Here is a 22,647-nt window from a genome sequence, read left to right on the forward strand (position 1 = left end):
TGCCCCGTATGTGGTAGAGACATGAAACTTTGCACAGAGATGCCTCTCCTCACGAGGAACACATTTGCCTCAAGAACCCATAACTTCCGCTTATATAGATTTTCCGCCATTTTGAATTTGTTGAAAAACACTTCAAATGGATCTCTTCCTAGGAAGTTTGAGCGATCTGCATGAAACTGGGTGAACATAATCTAGGGAGCAATATCTAAAGTTCCCTCTTGGCAAAAGTTGGAAAACTTCCTAAAACTGAGCTTCTATAAGGCAATGAATATTGCGGAGGGCGTGGCTCATCACATAAAGGTGTAGAACATCTCAAGGGTTTCACCCATCACCACGCAACTTTGTAGGCATATGACCACACATAATCTGAGGGGACCCCTCCATTATTGAGCCCATCAAACAAAATGGGGGCGCTAGAGAGCTCATTTCTTATCTAGGCCTAACCGCCATATGGATTTTTACTAAACTTGGTAGATATGTAGAACAGGACGCCTCAAGGTGACTGGAGAAATTTAACTCTAATTGGCAACTGGGTGGCGCTATAACAACAGAAAAATGCTTCAAAATGGCTAAAATGCGACCGATCGCTGTGGCTCCCCCTGTGGACCAATGTTGGTGTTGTTTCTAATGTTTGGTATGACTAAGTCATGGTATGGTATGCTGTACATAATCACGGAAACTGTCAGTGTGTCATTCTGTCAGTCAGTCGTTCTGTCTGTCCCACGTTTTTCTACTCACTGACGTGGTCAATCTATGTGAAACTGCACATAGGCATTGAGGACTGGCATAGGTAGAAGGTGACAAAGCTACCAATGGCTATGGACTAGTTCTCTAGTATTTGAATGTTCATAATTCCAGCTCAGCAGCCGGCCTCAGTCTCTCTCATTTCAAGCTGCAGACAGTTTGGTTTTTAGTTTCTTAATGAAAATAAAGTTTATAGGACGTAACAATGCACAGAGAATATTTTCTAAAATAAGTCACAAAAAAAGATCCTCACATTTATCTCTGTAACCAAAAGCTTTAAATAACAGACTCAATCATAATAAAACACCATCAAAACCATCCACTTCTGATACTTTAAGCACATTTTACATGTAATACTTTATACAAGATTTTAACGCAGGACTTGTATTAGTAATTAAATATTTTTACAGCGTGGTACTGGAACCATTCCTCACTTCAGTCTCACTGAAAAGAGTTTCCGTCTCTGATCTGAGATGAATCCTGCAGCGTGCTGAGATCTCAAAGCAATTACATATCAATAAATAACGACTCATTTTTCCTACATGTAAAGAAAACCTGCAGCGTTTATTACATTTTCTTTCCCTCCTCTCTGCGCAGCCGGCGTCCATGCTCGACTTCACAACCCATTAGTGGAGAGACTGCGGCAGATTTAAAGCCGGACACTGAGGGGACTCCGCCTGGAACATTTATAAAGATTTACAGTAAAACGTTTGGTTTATAACGGCTATAAAACATCACCTTAATTATGGTTTATTACTCAGGTCACACGTGTCATCTTCGTCCTGAGAGTAAGAGCTGCAGACTGACAGGAAGTGGCCCAATCAGAGGATAAAACCCACCCAGTGGTCATAAAGGTATTGATCTCTGTCTGTGTCTCTCAGCCTCGACATGTGAATCTTTACAAACACAAATCTACAGTTTGATCAGTGATTCAAACAGCTGCTTATTGAAGGTTTTAATCAAACACACTGGAGGACATTTGTTGGGGACTATTTTCAGCAGCGGATTAATTCATGTGGCGCTGTAGTGAATTTGTGTGATGATGAAGATGATCTTACCCTCTTCAGCAGGCGGGCAGAGTCCTCGCTGATGTGCGTGAGGCGGCTGATGACGTTGTTCAGGTAGAGGTCACTGAGGGTGGCGTGGTCCTTACTCTCCCTCCTCACCTGCAGGACAGAGACAAGCTGACGATGGAACGTCTCATGTTTTCAGATTTCTTGTTATAAAAAAGGTCGACAGCACTAACACCAGAGTTCCTACACGTTGTTAAACACAGGACTTCCTCTCAGATTCAAGGACCCAACACGTCACAGTATGAGACACAGATCAGAGCTCATCACTGCTGACTTGAGGACTTATGAAAGCTGCTTCATCCATGGCGTGAACTTCTATTGATTTGCTGCAGGCTCTGAACTCATAAGCCAGACTTTGTGAATGTCTTTGGTGAACAACGGGTCCTGGAATTTACATTTTCCAAGAAGACCTGTAGGTTAAAGCTCCAGTGTTCAGGATTCAGAGGAATATACTGTCAGCAATGGAATAAAAAATAATCAGTGTTTTCTTTATGTATATAATCAGCTACAAAAATCAGATTGGTTGTGTTCTGGTTCCCTCAGAATGAGCTGTTTATATCTACACAGGGAGCAGGTCCTCGTCTACAGAGATCACCATGTTGCACTGCCATGTTTCTACAGTAGCCCAGAATGGACAAACCAAACACTGACTCTAGATAGAGACATTTGAGTGTAGCTAGCAGCCCCTCTGTGACCAGAGCGTCACTGATCTGTAACATCAAACGTCTTCCTTTTTCCTGCTGTAAATCAGCTGGTCTGTTTGTTTCTGAGAGGAGGAGACCTCTGCGGATAATTTGGCTCAAAGTAAAAACTTCCTGAACATCTGGGGTCGTATTCACAAACCTCCTGAGAACTCTCTCACAGAGCTCTGAACTCAGCCTAAATTTTTTTCGTAGGAGTCCGAGCTTAGGAGTGATTTAGGAAAGTTGTCAGAGCGACTCTGAGCGAGGAAGGGACAGAAACTGTGACCTCAGTGAGGGGGTGTGGTCATCAGAGACACGCCCCTCTGTGAGCCTGTAAGGTGAGGACACCCAGTGGAAATAAAATGAACTGCTGACTGTGAACGCGTTGTCAGTGTTAGTGTCATCACTGCTGATGGAAGGTTGAGACAGACTCAACTCATCACTGCTGCACTGATGCCTTTTTCCATTTTCCTAAATATCAACCACACATATTCTCCCTGCCCGATCTGATCTGTAGCGTTTCATTTACTCACTGTCATCCAGTGTTTGGAGAATATTTCTCTGACCTCTTTGTGTTTCCACCATTTTCTCCTCTTAACTGTCTGCTCCAAACAGTTTTTCACCTGAGGAGCTTTTTTAAGGCCTGAGATGCTCTGAATAACTTTTATCTTGACAAGGACCTAGTCTTAACTTTAAGGGGAAATTCTAAGAAAACAATTCTAAAGGTGCGGACACACCAAACCGACATCAAAGAACTAGCGGTGACGAAAGCCAACTGTTGCGTCGTCTACGTCGCCTCACGTCGCCCTGTGTCAGTTGCATTTGAACACACTACACGGACTACATCCGACGGCCAAGTAGCACGTACGTTCTGCGCCTGCGTGAGAGAGAGCGGAGTGAGAGAGTGGTACATCCTGTCAGCCGAGGGGTTTCCTATCTGTGCAGCCGAGCACCGCAGCACCTCCACGGACTATTACATCCAGACGGTCCCGGTGTTTCCTCCGCAGGCTCCACTTCACTCAGCTGCCCGATAAACCCGCTGCTTCTTCCCACTTTAACCTGAATAACAAACCAGGGCTCGGTGCTCCGGTTGGATCCAAACGGAGAGCCGGGGCTAGCTCAGAGACTAGCGGAGGCTAACTGGCTGTGCTTCCCTCCGGTCATGCTGCGGCTAACGCTCCGCTAGCCGCTCCCAGCTAGCTCCGGTTTGTTATTCAGGTTAAAGTGTGAAGAAGCAGCGGGTCTGTGGGGCAGCTGAGTGAAGTGGAGCCTGAGGAGGAAGCACCGGTTAGCCCCGGTTTCACTACAGGCAGATTCACTCGCTACAGGGGCGAGGAAATAAAACCTGAACAGCCAATCAGAGTGATCTCTCTCACCGACAAGCTCCGCCGCCAATTCAACATGCTCAATCGGTAGAAAAGCTGCCGCCGCTGAAGTGCAGATGGTGCGGGACACACTGCAAAAAGTAGGCCGACAGACGCTCACCGACGGCCCGACTTTGGTCGACAGCCGACCGTCAGCTTGGTGTGTCAGGGCCTTAAGAATTGTCTTAGAATTTCGTCACTAGGAGCGACTGTGTACCAGGAAGCTTTGTGAAACACTGATCTGTAACATGAAACTGTTTTATTCAGTGTTTTTCCTGGTTTAAATCAGCTGCTCTGTTTGTTTCTGAGAGGAAGAGACCTCTGAGGATAATTCAGCTCCTGAACAATGAACACTGAAGGAATTCAAACCAGGAGAAGTTTCAGCTGGTTGTAATCTGCAGTCCTCATCACTAGATGCCACTAAATCCCCCTAAATCTGACACACTGGACCTTTAATGTGAGCTTTCTTGCTGATATATAACAGCAGCATTTAGCATGCATGTGATGGTCGTACTTTCTCGAGACATGTGATGCAAGAAACACATGCAGACAGCAGAACGTTGCTTGTAAACTAACGATAAGTGAGAAAAAAAATGAAAAGAACTTCAGTTTCTATTCTTGCGCAAAATCTATAAATTTAAACACTTTCAATGTCTGTTTTCGTCCATTTTCTAAATCTTTCAAGCTCTTGATTTTCCCCCTCAAATTCACAAAATTTAAAGGATGAAAAGGACCCATGGGACCCCGGTCAAACACAAACAGCTGACCTGGTTTAACAGCAGGTACCAGCAGTTGACTGGAGACAGCAGGTTCTGATCCTTTCTGAAAGACAAACAGAGACAGATCCTTTAAGTGAAGTAAAAACACACCAGCTTATGTCAACTACACTTCCTGTGTGAACAAATACTCTAATGTGAGAAAGACAAAGTTAGCAACTAGCTGACAAACACAGAAACACACTCATTATTGTGCGAACAGCTTGTTCAACTGTCTCTAAGATGCAAAAAAAATCTCTTACTGCTGCTTTAGGTTTGTATCTGTCTTGCAGTGTGGAAGCTAGTTAGCCTAGCATGATCATATCAGAATAATTCCCTCAATATTTTTACTATTTGCAAGTTACTTCAGTCATTAAGAGTGCTCACATCGCAGCACAGACATCGTCAGCATCAAATATTTATGTAAACTGGTCAGCACCAGCAGAGGGCACCATCACTGCAGAATTTGATTTATTTATAATTACATTTTGACCAAATAGAAAATATATGCATTCACGTTTTAGTAAAAAAAAAACAAAAACCCTTTTCATTTCAACTGGACACACACACACACACACACACACACACACACACATTCGTCTACTTCTGTCTTTGTGAGGACACTCATTGACTTGATACATTCCCTCGCCCCTTAACCTAACCATACCTATCACCAAACCACATGCCTAACCCCCTTACACTAACCTAAACCTGATTCTAACCTGAACCATAAAACCAGGTCCAAACCCTCAAACAGGCCTTTAAAGAAGTGGGGACCAACCCAAATGTCCTCACTTTGTTGGTTCATGATTCAGTCCCCACTATGTAGCAAGTACATATATGTACTCTCACACACACACACACACACACACACTCAGTCCTACTTGTATTGCTGATGATCTTTCGTGCTGCGTGTTTTGGCCATGAACCTCTCAGCGAGCTTCTCCAGGTTTCTGGAATATTCCGTTTCGATCTCCGACTTCTTCCTGAAGAAATCCTGCAGGTCCTGAAGCAGCTGGACCCGCATCTCGGTCTGCTGCTCCAGACAGCGCTGCTGCTCCACCAACTGGGCCCGCACATCTACACACACACACACACACACACACACACAGATGGACGTCACTGTAAATTGAACACTTAAGACAATGTTTTCATTTGTGGCAGCAAAATAACTGAATATTTATTTTTCATTTCACCTCCACAAAGACGGCAGATCATCTTTTACTGTTTCTGTTTAGTTCATCTTGTTGTTGTGTGTTGAAAAACACGACTACAGACTCTTTTCTTGGCGACACAACAATCAGTGGAAGCAGTGCTCCGACTGTTTGGTATTTTCCCGACCTTGAAACGGTCTTTCCTGTCTGTGTGGTGTTTTGGTGTCCAGCACAGAGCGCATGGTGCACAGGCGGGAGCTTCTTTGTAATGAGGCAACGCTGAGCGGCCCGTTGGACCTTTGGTGGAAATATTTGACTCTGCACTGAGAATAGATGTTTAAGAACCAATTCTGTTTCATCACTCAGAAATGACCGAACAATCCTTAAAATGATGAATCTAAATCAGCTTTAAAAACAAAGATTAAATGTGTTTAAAGCAGGAACGTCTGTGAATATAAAATAATCTGAGTGACTCTTCAGTGTCTGTTTTCTCCAGCTGAAAAGTTTCTACTTCAGTTCATTAAATCTCTGCAGACGTGTGAAGACAGCAGGACACAAACAGTCTGCCCACACACACTCACACACACTCTTCACTGTGTTTACCTTCATTAAACCACGTTAATGACTCCAGGCTGATACACGGTAACCACACACACCTCTACACACACACACACACACACACACACACAGACAGCTCAGTTTAACTCTTTATTATTCATGCAGGAGCCGTCAGGAGCTCATTAATCCTCTGAGTCGCTGCCTCCTGTCCGACTTTCTTTTTAACTAAAGTGGCCTCTCATGTTTTACTTTGAAATTTATTCTTGAGATGCATCACGATGAAAACGCTGCTGAGTCACGTTATGATATGATGTCATCATTTATAAAGTGAGATACAGCAGAATTAAAATGAATCTCCTCACACTGATGTGGTCATATAAAGAGCTTCAAAACATACAGTGTGATGTTTGTTTGTGGGCGGGGCTTAGCTGGAGGCAAAACAGTTCTCCACAGACATTAGCTAGCGCTAGCTAACAAGTTGTGTTGTCTTGTTTTAGACGATGGAGGAAGATGATGTGAGTGGTGCGTTCAGAAACACTCATTGTGAGTGTGGGAGCGCACTCTGACACAAACTGGAGCGTTGATAAATTGGGAGCGCTGTCTGAATGTAGCGTTGGGTTATCCAGAGCAGCGCACTCTCAGAGTGGCAGAGCGCACTCTGGACACTCTGTCTGTGGAGACGGAGCAGCAGAGCGCCGAGAGGAGTGAATGTGTGATTAACTTAACCGTTGGTTCATTCATGTAGAAATATAACGCTGCGTTTCTTCCACCAACAGGGCTCTCATTTTAGTGTAGAGTGTCAGACTGAATTTACCAACTACTCCTCCCCTAGGCCAATAACATTTCACTAAAAACTACACACGTGAACCTCAGGGTGACGATAGAGGAAAAAGTCAGAGTACGACTGATGGCAGCAGGATTCAACCTCTGGGAAAGATGAACCTCTGCTCTGAAGTTTATCACAATCCATACAATAATAGTGAACTGTCACAGTTTGGACCAACAGAGACGGACATGAGTATCCACAGAGTCAGAGGCCTCAAACGTGACTCACAGTCATCAGATTCAAAATGTTCCTCACAACCTCTCAGAGTCCAAAGCGACGTCTTATCCAAAGACATTAAATTCACAGTAGAGCTGAGACAATTAATCAATTTGTTGTCACTATTAAATTAATCAAACTAATCTGATCATCAGTTAATCAGTTTGAGTAATTTTAAATAAAGTCAAATTTCTCTGACTCCAGCTTCTTAAATATGAACATCTTTTGGTTTCTCTGCTCCTCTGTAGCTGCGGTTACGATATGTCTTTGATCAGACTGAAATCATTCTGATCAGAGATTCAAACTGTTCAGATGTAGAGTAAAAAAACACTAATCTATCTATACGATGTGCGTTGACATGCCCCAGAATATTTAATCAGAACATCAATCTTGTGACCTGTGCAGAGTCGTTCTGCCCGCTGTGAAGCGCTGCTGGAAATAAAACAGAAGAAGTTTTTTCCAACCTTGGTACATAAGTACTAAATACTTAGTAACCTCAGTAACCTAAGTACAATATAGGAACATTAGTGTAATCCAGGTTATTTTCAGTAGCTACAAATTACAGGTGTACCCTAAACACATCACAAGCAGACTATCAGTAAATGCAACAATTTACCGATGGTCCCTAAACGTCTCATGAGCAGGCTGCTGGTAGTGATGGATGATTGTTACAACCAGTAACTCCACAGTTCAGCCTGCAGCAACAAGACGACCATTTTAAAACCACAGAAGACACTTAATAATCACAGTGGTGGAGTGTTAGCTGATGAGGTGGGTGTACTACTTGGTAGATGGGTAGGTTTCAGAGGAGGAGGTGAGTACACCCTTCGATATATTCCAGTGGTTTTTTGGCTGATAGGTGGGTTTACTGTTATCAGAAAGAAAAAGAGGTGAGTGTACCCCGTAAACCTGAGTATACCCTCCACTACACCACTGACCAGTCAGAGCACTGACATGTCATGTGCAGCACACCATCAGCTAATGTTCCCCTGTTGAGGGCAAATAAACACAGAGAGAATATATTTATTCGAACCGGAGAGAGACAATCAAATTTAAGGGTTTACGTTTTAATCAGGTGCTAATTTCTTCCCATTCAACAGATTATCAAAGGTTTCCACTCTGCTCAGGTCAGTCTCTTCTGATTGAGACATTTTTATTCTGATTATCAGTAGAATATTGAAGTCCATGTAAACACACCTAATGACAACGAGTGAGCTGAGTATCTTTGCGTTGAGGACAAAACAAGACATTTGAGGACATTTTCTTGGGCTTTGGAAACACTGATCGACATTTTCTGTCATTTTCTGACATTTTATAGAACAAACAGCTCACGGAGAAAATAACTGACAGAAAATATGGTTTTGATCCAATACCAAGTGATACGGGGCCTGAATCACTGCTATCCAATAAACTGACACAATGCTTTTTATTATAAAATCAGCTTCTGTACTTTCATGGAGGGGAGAGCAGTGTGTCAGGACTTATCAGCTGAACAATCAGTCTGTTAAATTAACAGCTGATGACGACCAATTACAGTCTGAAAATGTGACATTAACGAACGCTGAAGCTCTGATTGACTGAAACATTAATTTCACCAGACCAGAGTTCGGCAACCTTTCCTGTCAAAAGAGCCACCATGGGCCGAAACATTCTTTAAAAATCAGTCTGGAGCTGTACAACATGTTTGTGGCTTACAGTGAAGCAGCACAGCCTATTACATCTGAATTAGCCTGTAAACATTCCTAACAGGTCTAAATGAGCATTTATTAATATGTTTTACTCAACGATTATTTGGTACTTGAACTTTGCAGCGTTGGTGAAAGCGAACAAATTCATCCACTCACTATTAACTTCTCTGTTTTCCTCCGAGACATTTCCCTTTTGGATTAGGAATCAGTAACTAGCCTCACTGAGGAGACTCAAGCTCAACCATCACTAATCAGATTTGGCAACTTTTAGGAACAGGCAGCAGGCTGTAGACGTATGACGCACACAGTTGACGAGATGTTGAAACATTTTTTTGTATTCAGTGTACAGGCTACACATGTATACAGTTGGAAAGTGTACAAATTACTTTTGAGCTTCAGCAAGGATAAATTAAAATCAAAATGTTAAAAAATTACTGTTACTGATTACCACATAATTTCTGGTCAAAGCCACAAGGAGCCGCAGGAGGTGGCGGCAGGTTACCGACCCCTGCACTGGAACATGTTGCTCACCTGAGCCTCTCTGAGCTTACTGTCAGTGAACTCCTTTCTGTCTTTCTTGCGTTTTTCCTGTTTCATTAAACCGTCTCTGCTGTAATGTGTCATATTAAATAAGTCAGGATACAGGCCGCCGTGTGCTGCATGTGCGCAGGTTATTTAAGCAGACAGTACGTGCACAATATGTGTTCACGACAACGACAAACACAAGCAGGTGCACCGTAGAGGAGAGAAACTGGTCCCTTTTTTGGTACGAATCCTACTGACGCCAGGGTCGATTTCAAATGAAACCATAGTATCTATAGTATCAATATTTAGGTATTGATCCGCCCTACAGATTAATCAACACTGAACATGTCATCAGAGTTCACAGTGACATAAAACAGATCCTTCTCATATCTGAGGCAGGAAACTGAATATTCAGCGTGTTTGTTTAATAAATAATGTTTAATTAATGTTTAATTTCCCGTTAATCAGTGAATCAATTAAATCAGCTAATTATCAAACTCCACCCCTCATCTTCTTCTTCATCTTCCTCCTCTTCCTCTTCCCCCCTCACATACTTTAATCTGTTATAATCACTGATGAACACGACCCGGTTTTCTCAGAGGAGTCACCTTGGACGACATCCTCAGACCGCATTAAAAAAAACCCACACACATAAACACTCTCTACATGCACACACACACACACACACACACACACTCAGTCAGTCCCACAGTCAGCATGGTAATACTGACTGCACGCTTCACTGATCGAGCTGCTTCAGAGCTGCAGCAGGACGAAGAGAGAGGATACAGAATACACAATAACCACACACACACACACACACACACACACACACAGATACACACAGACAAACACACACAGACACACACCGATCCCCGAGGGAACTCTATCCACTCCACTACCTGTTGTCTTGGCAACCACACACTGCGTGTGAACCATGTGATGAGGAAGGTGAAGACGAGAGCTCGGATCTGCCGCATCCACACACACACACACACACACACACACACACACACACACACAGACACAGGACATGCTTCATAGATCTCTATAGAGAAACGGCTGTGGCCTTTGGTCCTCACAAGTCTATAAACTGTGTTACTGTACGTGTGTGTGTGTGTGTGTGTGTGTGTGTATTGATTCTTTACTAATTTAAAATGGCTGCTGTTTCATGTCGCTCTCTCTCTCTCTCTCTCTCACACACACACACACACACACACACACACAATGAATGTGAAACACTTTCATATAAATGAATGTCTGCTCTGCGTCCCTGAACGCTGTAATAACACATTTCACCCTGAGTGGGGAAAATACTCCCTTCTGATTGGCTGCTGGGTCAAATGGGACGTCCCAAATATGGTGTGAGGCGTCCCGGCGGTCAGAGGTTTAATCACTCGTCTAAATTGGTGTTAAGCCCCTGTTGAGCTGCAAGTAACCATGGCAACACTACTGATGCTCTAGAGGAATAATTCAGGCGACAACCTCTGAGGCTGAAACATGAAGGCAGACCCTGCAGTTCCTCTAATGTCCACTAGAGGCAGGCTCCAACAGTGAGTCAGTCCCCACAGACCAGATTCATAACAACTGTACAGGACTGGATTCATGTACAGCTGTTTAAATGTTATTAAGGATTAAAGTTACAAAGTTAACGATGCTAAGGGGGTTTTGCAGCACAACGTTAAGCTGCTTACTCACCGGGGCTACGTGGGAGGAGACTGGACGGTGGGCGTCCTGTCACAGCGGGTTGGGACGATGTTACTAAAGGTAATTGCCTAATGAGCAGCGCCGCTAGCTAGCTTCCACCTCATAAGGCTGGAGTGCAGTGCGGAGCCAGACCTCAGGAACAGCACTGGGCTTTGAAGACAATTTTACATAGTAGCCAAAAAAGGAAGTACACCATCAGGGTCCGTCATGTGATGCCTGAGGGCCCAAAAGACTTTATCCAATGACTTACATCGTCTGTAAATCACTGGATAATTTTTCTTTTTTTAGTGTCACAACCACCGTGAAATGGCTTGTTTCACTATCAGGATTTCGTTCAGTCCGATAACAGTTGGAAAATCTAGCAGAGCTGCAGAATTAAATCATTTTATCTCCGTTCACGTTAGCAGAAGGCTGAACAGGAAGTCAGCTGCTTGGCTGTCAAAACTCGTTAGTGTGCCTTCTCTATGGGCTCCACACCGTGGAAGATCAAGATAATTTCATACATCAAAAATCAGCTTATTTGGCGTCATGCACCACTGAGCAACTTTCTGAACGCTGTGTCCGGTACTCTTTATATATCCACTGTTAGGAGCAGCCGAGGCTAACGTTAAGACTGGATGGTAGGCAGTGGGCGCCATGTTTTCGTATGTTTATTCAGCTAGTTGACAGCCAACAGAAAATAAATCAAAAGGCAAAACATTAACATCTAAAAACGCTAAAATTTAATCAAAATTAAATGTGGTCCTGAAATTCACTGAGTCTATGGAGCGCCAAACTGAAAGGAAAGGCTTCTCGAATTCACCTGATTTTAAGGTTTGTTGTTCTGTTTTTCTTTAAGGGTTGAATAATACCATTAATGTATGAATGCTGTGGAATATTTAGAGATCTCTGGTCTCAGTTAACACCGAGTTTAATGTGGCAATCAGTGGAATTTCTTTCACTGTCAGGTTCACTGTGCCAAACATGTAAATCAGATTGTTTCCATGGCAACATCGTTTGAAAGTGCACAAGTTTTACTCCATTTTGACCAAAAATGATGTATGTACAGTGAGAATTGTGGGTGTGACAGTCAGTTAAAGAGACATGTTTAAGGAGTTTAAGAAGTTGAGTCCTCCACTCTAGCTCTGATTATTCGTCCCATAGAAACCAATGTAAAAACCTGAGGAAGGCATTTTGACCATGCTCCGAAAAAGTCTGAATTTTCAAAAGCTTACATGGGATTTGACAGTTGAATAAAATCCAGAATATACGAACGATGGGGAACATTTTAAAGTTTAAATGGAGCTTCTACGTGAATGTATGAATGAAGAAAAAGGCTTTAAAAATACTTGAAAAACTTCAGATTTGTATCACATTTGAACATTCATCCATTCATCTGATCGGGGAAAATTTCCCTGAAAATGGTTTGAAAGACATGAATGAATAAAACAAAAGCATGCATGTCCCAGTTGAGCTAAATATTTATATATATATATATATATATATATATATTTTTGAATGAAATTTCTGTTGAAAAACGCTTTGAAATTTATCATGGTTTCACGAAGGGTGACGTGTTGGACTGTTGCTCCGCCCAGTCACAGTTGCTAAGACATGATTGGACAATAGCTGTCCTAGGGGGCGGGGCTTAGCAAACGGACAGCTACCACCACAAATAAATTCTTAATCAGCGCTCTTTGTATTACGTTCAAACGTCAGGACATTTAGTCGCTGGGGATCTAACATTCGTCAGTGACTGTCTTAAACATCCAGCTGTGAAAGTACCCAAAATAAGAACAAGCTCTTTTTGTTTCAGGGCATCTGAATCTCATTTGAGAACTTTAATGTTTAATTTGCTCCCATATTGAGTTTTGTGAACATTATCACACTTTATAAACACGTTTTCATTGGTGTAACGCCGTCCCCTGACTGCTTGATGAGGAATAGCTGCTGTATATTAAATCTAATTTCCAGAGAGCTAACGACTGTTGTGGCCCACTCTCCCAAAAGTCAATATGTAACTACAGACCAAATATTCTCAGAGGTGATTTATTTGTGATGTATTTCATCTCGGGGACTAAAACAATCACAACAGTGGAGCTCTGTGCAGGAAACTCTTTTAGCTGTTCGTCAGATCCCATTCATGCTTCCTGCAGGGATTTCAGACGTCACATCAAAGAGTGTGAACGTTCACCGCCGACAGCATGATGTGAGACTCTTTACATAAACACTCATCACAGGAAGAGACTCAAATATTACAGCAACTATCGAAACAACTGCTATAAAGATTTGTTCACACGTTCATGTTTCCCTCAGGACGAGCTGTGATAAGTCAGGTGATGTTCTGACTTCATGTAGCGCCATCAACAGGTCAAAGTTATTAATACCTGCAGAACTAACAACACGCCACGGCACTTTGTGTTCGGAGCTGATTAGCAAATGTTAGCACGCTAAAATGCAAAACTAATACAGTGAACATGGTGAACATTACACCTGCTAAACATCAGCGTGTTAGCATCATCGTTATGAGCATGTTAGCATTTAGCTAAAAGCAACACTGTGCCTCAGGCCATGATGTACAGTGTTAGGAGGCTTTCACACTGCCACGCAGCTACTAACCGCCTCCAGTTAACTTATGAAGGAAAGGCGCGGAGGGGAAGCGGTCTCAAACGTGGCAGTGAGGGTATAAAGCAAACGCACACAGATTTAGCGCACCGTGCATCACAGAAGCAGAGAGAGGACAAGATGATAAATGGACCTGCATTTGTAGAAGAGGGAAACACAAACCTGACAGACACTGTAAAGATGAGCAACTGGGGAGACAAGGAATTGCGCGCCCTCCTTGTCCTCGCAAACGAAGAGGCCATTAACCGTCAGATGACGGGGACGGTGAAGGACGGGCCGACTTATGAGAGAATCTCCAAAGGACTGACCAGCCGCGGCTTCCCTCCCACGTCACTGTTTACGTCACACGCTGAGCTACACGTTTTGTTACTTGCTCACGCCCCCCATTGCCCCGAAAAAGGCACATTCTGTATAAACAGAAGTAGGTAGGCGGCATTTTGCTGCACTCCCCGATTTTGTTTTTATACTGCCAATGCTGAAAACAGACTGATTGGGCTTTCCTGCAAATTTGCACAACTCCTGTCTAAACAGGGCTCATGTGTCACATTCATCCATTCACACACTTGTGGCTGAGGTTACCAAAGATTTCTTCATATTTGAACAGTTTACCAGTCGCCTGAAGTTTGGTGCAAAGCTTATCCCAGGGCACAGTTTCTTTCTGGTTGTCCTAATAAGTTGCTCGTGCCATAGACACTGACATTATCAGTTCCTCCTGAGGCGGATTTGGCTCAGCAGGTACAGCACGTTGTCCACGAACCAGTGGTTTGATCTTTGGCTCCTCCAGTCAGAATGTCGAAGTACCCTTGGGCAAAAAACTGAACCCCAAACTGTTCCCAGGGGCTAAATGTGAATGTTTAAGCCATTCTTGTTTCACTACCAGCTGATTGCACCTCTGCTAACACTTAGCTTTTTAGGAAAGCGTTATCAGGGCAGTTGCCACACAGAAGCGTGAAAGCAGCTTAAACCTCCTTTTCTTTTTTAATGTGGGCTGTCTTCTGAGATTTCTTTCTTCAGATGGATCTGAGCTTGTTCTTTCTGAGAATGGGTCTCCATGCTGTGTAGCAATATGAGCATGCTGTGCAGTATCCGTAATTTTGCACCGGGACAGAGGCAGTAAGGAGGTGCAGAAATGCAGATACGAACGGGACTAATATCATCACGTGACTTCTGTGTTTGGTGAAATATATTCAAGAATTTTGAGGTGGAAGTTTCACTTGATAAATTACAGCATGGCAGATTCACATGAGATTAAAGTCACAAATTATTACAGATTACTAAAGATCGCCTGTAGGGCTGCATCCAAATGTTCAACCATTTGGATATTCATTTGTTGGGTATGTTTTCAGTTTTCTAATTTGGGATTTGGATACTCGTTTTTTCTTTCTATTTCACTGCACTTCATCAGGCGTCTCAGATTCGGAACCTACTGTCATGGGCATTCATGTAGATCTATAATCCATAATCCATGATAAGACAAACACTCACAAGCTCTTATTATTAGGACCTCAATTAACCAAACCCTTTGGGATTGCAATCACGCATAAAACACACCACAGTTTCTCGATTTTTTAAAAATTGATTAACAGAATCCTTAAAAATTAATGCCTTCATTTAAACTGAAAGATGCAACTTGCAGCACTATGGTGCCCTACTCTGCTGAGAGCAGAGAAATGTCTGGCTGAGTCCTTCAGGAGTCGTGTACAGCACCTCCCCCAACCGCTGGCCCAAGCTTGGAATAGGCGCTATTGATTCCTACCAAAGCTCTGGAGACCAAAAAAGGTCTGTAGGTTAAAAAAAGTCTGCAGGTAATACTAGTACTGTGGGAACGGGATTATAGTCCGACATGAGTAATCTGAAGACGTCACGCGTTCAGTGTTAAGAGAATCACAATTGGCCTTTTTCAAAATAAAAAATAAACAATCACTGGTGAAAGACTCAGATGAACTGTCTGCTGATGAACTGATAATAAAAACAATTGTTTCTGCAGCAGACGAGTGTGTAGAGGAAAAAAACTCTCAGGTTTGCTGTGGCAGAAAAGGAAGAGGAGGAGGATTGAAGCAGATCCAGCGAGGAGGCGAGATTGTATCAATGAAAGTCGTCTGCTTGGATCACAGTCAATTGAAAGTGAAAGAAGGAAATCCGCCGCACTTTTACCTTTTGATGTCTGAAACGCTGCTTCCTAGAAAACCTCCTCAAGTGTCCTCGTAACACCCCCAAAGACAAGACTCAGCCTCTTTGATCAGGGCAGCTACAGTCGGCGCGGCACGATGTAGACAATATACCGAGCATGGCATGGAGAATTTGTCTCGAGAAATGTTCCACTGATTCAGTCTGAAAGCTCGACAGGAAACTCAATTTGTGGCTTTAGCCGGTGAGACGGAGCGCTCGGGTCAGGAACCACTGGGAGGTCAGAGGAGGATGATGCACAGTCATCAACTTCAAGGTTATTTTCTTTGTTCAAAGTGACTTTTTACAACATTTTCACACAAATTAAGATTCATTTTATCACATCAAATCTTACATTTACTTATATCTGATCAGTGACTGTTACCTCTGTTACTCTACATCAGTGAGATTATGTTATATTATATGTGCACAGCTCTGTTTCTAAAAGTTGGTTCAGATCCTAAAATTCCTGCAATTTGTTGACATAAAGATTTAAAACAGAATAAGATGCAAAAGCCTGAATGTGATCATCACCAGGAGACGACGGCTGTCTAGACTTTCCTCTTCAAAGAGTCTGAGCTCCAGCAGTGAAATGATTTCTGCTGTCTTCTCTTCGTACGTCTACAAACACTGTCGGAAACTGATTTCATCAAACTCGTCTCCAGTGACAACAACTTTTTATCTCGAGTTAAACCTGTCTCCTGGTAGTTACAGCCGGATCACGTGACCACGAAGAAACTCGTCAACGTCTTATTTTTAGGACTTCTGGTTGAGAAACAGTAAAGTGGTCATGGTTATTCATACTTAACAAACTAAATTGCACCTTCAGAGTCATAAGCCTCTTTCACACATGCACAGCAACCCTCAAGTTATGTAGACGTTACCTGGGGGAGCTGAGTGTGAGAACATGAATGTCCAAATCAGTTGGATCGGACTTTAAACAGACTTTACTTGCTCAGTGCAAACTCCATGTTACGTACGGCTGAGCCCATGTGTACGCAGAGCAGGTCATTGTTCGGAGAGTTCACAGTGAGAGAGTGGGCGTGTGGACAGAAGAAGAAGAAGAAGAAGAAGAAGAATCATTTACACGGATGCGGCAAGAAAAATGTCAAACTGGAGAGACAATGAGATTTGGGAACTTGGGTCTTGATAAGGACCAAAGCCAAAATCCTCTGACATGCTTAAGGAACAGCAAGGGACTGTCAATTATGACCAAATTACGAACCAGTTACATGACCACAGTGTAATCTACGACGTTTCCTGCCTCCTACACGCCTGCCAAGGCGCCACCCCTCGCCTAAACCAAGCACAGGATTTCCAGTAGGCGCGAACACTTCTGACACAGACAGTCTCCTGTTGTGTGCTGAATGTGTGCAAGAGAAATGAGAATAAAAGAATGGCTTCCGTTAATTTCTCCCCTTAAGATTTTATGTACGTGCGTGTATTTGTTGAGTTTAAAGCAAAGAAGAAGACATTTTCTCAGACAGGTGTTCATCTTCTGTTCTGATGATCCAAACTGGAGAGTTTCATGTTCATCTGAGCTGTGGAGGGGCTTCACCTGTCCATCACCTCACACTGGTTGTGTCTGAAATCCTTCACTCAGTCACTACTCAGTTTAAAGGGAGGTCTATGTTCCGCTGCCTGCCTGAGGATCAGAGGCCAGTTGCACAAAACACCTTAAGCTAAGACTTTCCTTAAAGTCCTAGTTAAGGTTTCCTCCCTTAAGTCTTCTCTTTAAGGTTTCCTTAAAATGTTCACTTAAGTATTTCTGGTTTTCTTGTCTTGGTCTTATACTTGAGGAATCCCTCATCCGTTGCACAATAGACCTTAGCAACCAAAGCTAGTTAAAAAAAACTTAAGGTCCCTCTGACTCTATCTTAACTGCAACATGACAGAGTTTATGGTGATAACTAACAACACTAACACACCCTGTGAAGAGTGTTGTGCGACCAGGAGAACCTGATGATACACTTCTGATTTTACACTTTAGATTTGACTGAATTCATTTTCGTTGCGTCCTCCTACAGCTGTTCTTTCTATGACTGTATTCCTCCAGAAGTTTAATCTTCTCCTCCTCTGACCCAAATGGTTTCCTTGTCTTTTCTTCTTCTGACATTTTTGCACTACCTAACTATGAGACAACTCTGAGACGATAACAGGCGTCACCAGCGTGAGTCCAAACATGATAATATCCGCATGTCGTCAGAATCTGCCAACACACCTTTTATTATTGTGCACAACGAATGAATATTAAAACACATTTCACAGTGTTTCATGTCTCCATCTGCTGGTGGGCCGTCACAATAAGATATGTTTGTATAATAGGATGTTAATTCTACCACAGAAGAGACTTGCTGCAACAAGTTTTCGGTTTGATTCAAGTTTTTATTGTTAGTTAGCACAAACCAGCATCCAAAGGGTTTGGTGTGTTTTATGTGTGTTTGTAATCCTGAGGGGTTTCACTGAACAAGGTCCTGTACCTGCCTAACTTTACATAAATGCTCATAGTAATGGCTCAGAAACAACACGCGATACAGAACTGTCAAACAGAAGCGCAGAAAAATCATAACACAATATTCATTTTTCATATTATATTAAAAATCATAACGGTAGAATCTTGAACGCTATGACGTGACACACCGTCAGACGGCCGACTTCCTTCCATCCTCTGTGCCTCTAAACACTTTTGAAACAGAGATGGCGCCACAGAGCCGCTACGACGTCCCGTCTTTGCACCTTGTTTGCTTTTTTACACAGAACCAAACGACGGCGGCATCATGTGGCTCCAGTGTGTAATTTTAGACAACATGATGATATCTCAGAATCAAAAGAGGCGTGACATGTAACACAACAACGTCAGCCTGTAGCGTGACCTATAACATGCATGTCTGCAGTTCTTTACAAACAACTACAACGACATCACATGTCAGTAACAATCATTAAGCATCCTTGTTATATGGAGGCTGATCTCGTCCTCTGCTCAGAGGGTAAGAAGCTCCTGGACCTCACTGTTTGAGTTAGCTGCTAACTGCTAACAGCTACGTTATAAATCTCCCACAGTGGGTCGTACACATAACAGGTCGTCAAAACGTCACACACGTCCTGTCCATGGTCCCGTCCTGCTCCTGTCCCTTTTACACAGACGCTGATTCAGAGCTGATACTTCCTCTGATGCTGCTTAAAGGTGAGACGACACTGTCCCTCCATTCTGTGATCGTACCGTTCAGACAGGGTGAGGCTGCATCAAGTAAAAAGAGGCCGATAATTGAATACTTTCAAGGTTTCAACTGTCGGTCACTTTGGGAGCTCCAATGTTTTTCATTGTTTTATGACATTTTCTGATCAATTCATCAGTTAAAGTGAGACTGAGTGTAAAATTACTTGATAATACAAATAATCATTAGTCACATCATCTCTTCTCAGAGTGCTGACTTCCCTCCATCGTCTGCGCCTCTCAGACTGGTCGCAGCGGTCTTCACCTCCGGCTCATGACTCACTCGTTCATTATCTTCAGGATGATCTCATCCATCCAAACTCGCCTGTGATCGCCCCCTTTAATCATCTCTGCAGATAAATATATATCTGTGTGTGATGTCACAGGAACAGGAAGCTCACGCCGTCCTCCCCAGGTGACCGTTACCATGACGACCAGGTCCAAGGACACGGGGGCAGAGAACCGCTGGATCATCAAGAAACACACACACACACACACACACACACACAGAAACGGTGGCCTTTGATTTGGCCCCCCAGAACATTTGACTGGATAAAGAGTGACTTCATTATCTCCTCCTCCTTAATCTGCTCCTCTCCTTCTCCTCCTCTGTCTGCAGGTATGCAGATGTGATGTCACTAATCACCTGCATGCACACGCAGGCAAAAAGAGGAGCTGCAGCCACTACATGCAGCAGGAAACACTTCCTCTGTGCTGCCGTCTGTCTCTCCTCTCCCTCCTGCAGAGATCTTTTCTTTCCTCCTTTTTTCATTTGCATTTTCTCATTAAGACGCTCCTCTTCTCCTTCACACAGAGGAGGAGGTGTCTCACACACACACACAGATACACACTGGCGAGGTGACGCTCCAAACATCAGGAGCGCACTCAGTTGAGCGTTATCGAGCACACAAATATGTACCGTCAGCACTGTGCATAATCTGCTACCTTTCCACCAGGCTCACCTCACCTCAGCGAGCGGACCCCACCTCCTCCTCCTTGTGAGAGAGCGGCGGCCTCCTCCTGTGTATACATTACACACCACCTCCTGTACGGACCAATCAGGAGCCAGAGCAGGGAGGCAGACTTGGAAAGCACATAGTTACAACGCAGATCTATACGCCGGGCTCTCGGCAGGAGGCGACAGGAGGCAGTGAGGAGCGAGGGGGGCTTTATTGGAGCGGTCACTTCAATGCAGGGGGCATCCCCGAGTGTGTGCCGGCACGGCGCCAGAGCACAGGGCCACACACACACACACACACAGGTACAAGTGTGTACAAACAAGAGCCCTCACACACATGGGGGCTGTAACACTCGCCTCTACTCTCCATTAAATTTAATCACTCCAAGTCTGTCGATTCATTGTGTGTTGCAGTGACAGAAAGAGCACAGCAGGGTGAGGACGAATGAGAGGAGGAGGAAGGAGGAGGAGGAGGGAGGAGGAGGAGGGAGAGTAATTGTGCATGAGAGGAAGGACATTATTTCTGAATGAAGCAGCTTGAATTTTGAGAATTTGAACTCGAGAGAAAAAGGTAATCCTCTGTAGAGTAAACATTTCCTCCTCCTCCTCCTCCTCCTCCTCCTCAGACGTGGATTCAGCTGGAGCTGAGAGTGATGAAGATGATGGTGGTGATGGTGATGATGGAGATGATGCCGTGGGTGTAGGTGACAAGTGAACATGGAGGTGTGAAGAGCCATGTGGAGAGGGAAGAGCTGTGTGGGAATGAAAGAGGGGAAAAATCTGAGGCTGTGCGTCTGATGGAACCCGCAGGTGTCAGAATACGGTGCAATAAAGGTCGGACATTTTGAACTGAGCCCGTCCAGCCTCTCCAGCAGGTGCACGAGGAGGCGGCGGCTTCAGCTCCCATCACACCTCTGGCTCAGAAAATGAGGCAGCCTGTTAGAGTTGTACTAAAAGGTCATTTGACTCGTCCGTCGCCGCCCCTACTGAAGCAGGGATGCTGGTAACCATGGCGCCAGGAGGAGGAGGAGGAGGAGGAGGAGGGTGGTCCCACGGTCATGGCAACCACTATTTGAGGATGTCATCACCTTAAAATGTGCTCAGAGTTTAGCATGAAGCCGCCAGGTGATGTATGGCGAGCTCAGTGCTGCAGTCACAGCCTCAGAGGAATACCAATGGAACCACTCGCAGACGGACACTCGCCTCAGGTCTGAGTGTAAAACTGCACACACACACACATGCACGGGTGAAAGAGATCAAGGGGCTCTGCAGAACACACACACACACACACACACACACACTCCATCACACACATATAACCCCCCCTCCTCCTCCTCCTCCTCCTCAGGCGCCATGCAGCACTCAGGATGAACCCAGAAATCCTGACGTCTCATGGTGAGGTGTCAGCTCCCAAACACACCCTGAATGAATCCATGTGCACGAGGGCTCAGCATGCTGGCAGACAGGTGTGTGCGTGCGTGCGCGTGTGCATGTGAGCGTGCACAGGTGAGAGGAGGTGGGTGTGCCTGCCCGATGAGCTGCAGGAACGTTAAATATCTGCACAGCAAACTGCTCTTACCTTTCACCTGGCTCTCGTACTCAGCGAGGATTTCTTTGTCCTTCTTGCTTTTGTTTGAGTTTGACATGTCGTCACGGAGGAGCTGCCCGACCCGCAGGTGAGGAGGAGAAACAAGGTGGAGAAAAAAATCCCGGTTTATTTCCCTCCGCGTGCACCGCCCGAGGCTTCACCCGCAAACTCGCGAGTTAGATCCATCCAGTGCCGCAACAACACAGCCAGTAGTGGCCCCGCACCTCCACGCTGAGGAGCAGGAGGAGGAGGAGGAGGAGGAAGAGGGGGGGGCACGCGCGTGAGAAGGCACGCACACTCAGTGAGAAATTACCCACTCGTGACCGCAGCCGCGAGGACCCGCAGCAGCCATCAAAAGAACAAGAGTCAGATTTAAAGAGCTGCTGGAGGAGCTTCCGCTCAGCTCGCGCCACAACACGCAGTCACACCCGCGCGCTGCTGCACGCACATGCACCGGTCTGCAGGGAGGGAGCACCGGGCACACGCCCACTAGGTACAAATGCAACGGGCCACACACACACACACACACACACACACACACACACACACACACACACACACGGAGCACGCGGAGACTCGCTGTTTGATGCTATCTTCACCCCGCTGTAACCTTTCACACGTGCAGTTATACACACACACGTGCACGCGCGCGCTCACAGAATGACCACCCAGAGCGCGTGAGGATAATACCAATAACGGTAAATGAAATGCCGGTGAGAAAATGGGTGTGTCCGCGCTGGAGGCGGGACCAGAGCGGTGATTGACAGCTGAGGTGACCAGTGACTGAGACTGTAGGAGAAACTGTCAGACACAGGAGGACACAA

General features: G+C 44.5%; 1 protein-coding gene across 1 annotated transcript in view; it reads right to left on the bottom strand.

Moving 5' to 3' along the window:
- srgap1b (SLIT-ROBO Rho GTPase activating protein 1b) overlaps window positions 1-22,263 on the bottom strand; it is a 47,174-nt gene extending 24,911 nt beyond the window's left edge. Inside the window, exons 1-4 of the mRNA XM_049567452.1 lie at window positions 21,815-22,263; window positions 5,504-5,699; window positions 4,632-4,686; window positions 1,803-1,910 (exon numbers count right to left, since the gene is read on the bottom strand). Of these exons, the coding sequence (XP_049423409.1) occupies window positions 1,803-1,910; window positions 4,632-4,686; window positions 5,504-5,699; window positions 21,815-21,881 (426 nt within the window). The 5' untranslated portion in view covers window positions 21,882-22,263. The remainder of the gene's footprint in view (window positions 1-1,802; window positions 1,911-4,631; window positions 4,687-5,503; window positions 5,700-21,814) is intronic.
- Between the last annotated feature and the right edge of the window lie 384 nt (window positions 22,264-22,647).

The sequence above is a fragment of the Epinephelus fuscoguttatus genome, linkage group LG22 (assembly GCF_011397635.1).
Source record: "Epinephelus fuscoguttatus linkage group LG22, E.fuscoguttatus.final_Chr_v1".
Classification (NCBI taxonomy): domain Eukaryota; kingdom Metazoa; phylum Chordata; class Actinopteri; order Perciformes; family Serranidae; genus Epinephelus; species Epinephelus fuscoguttatus.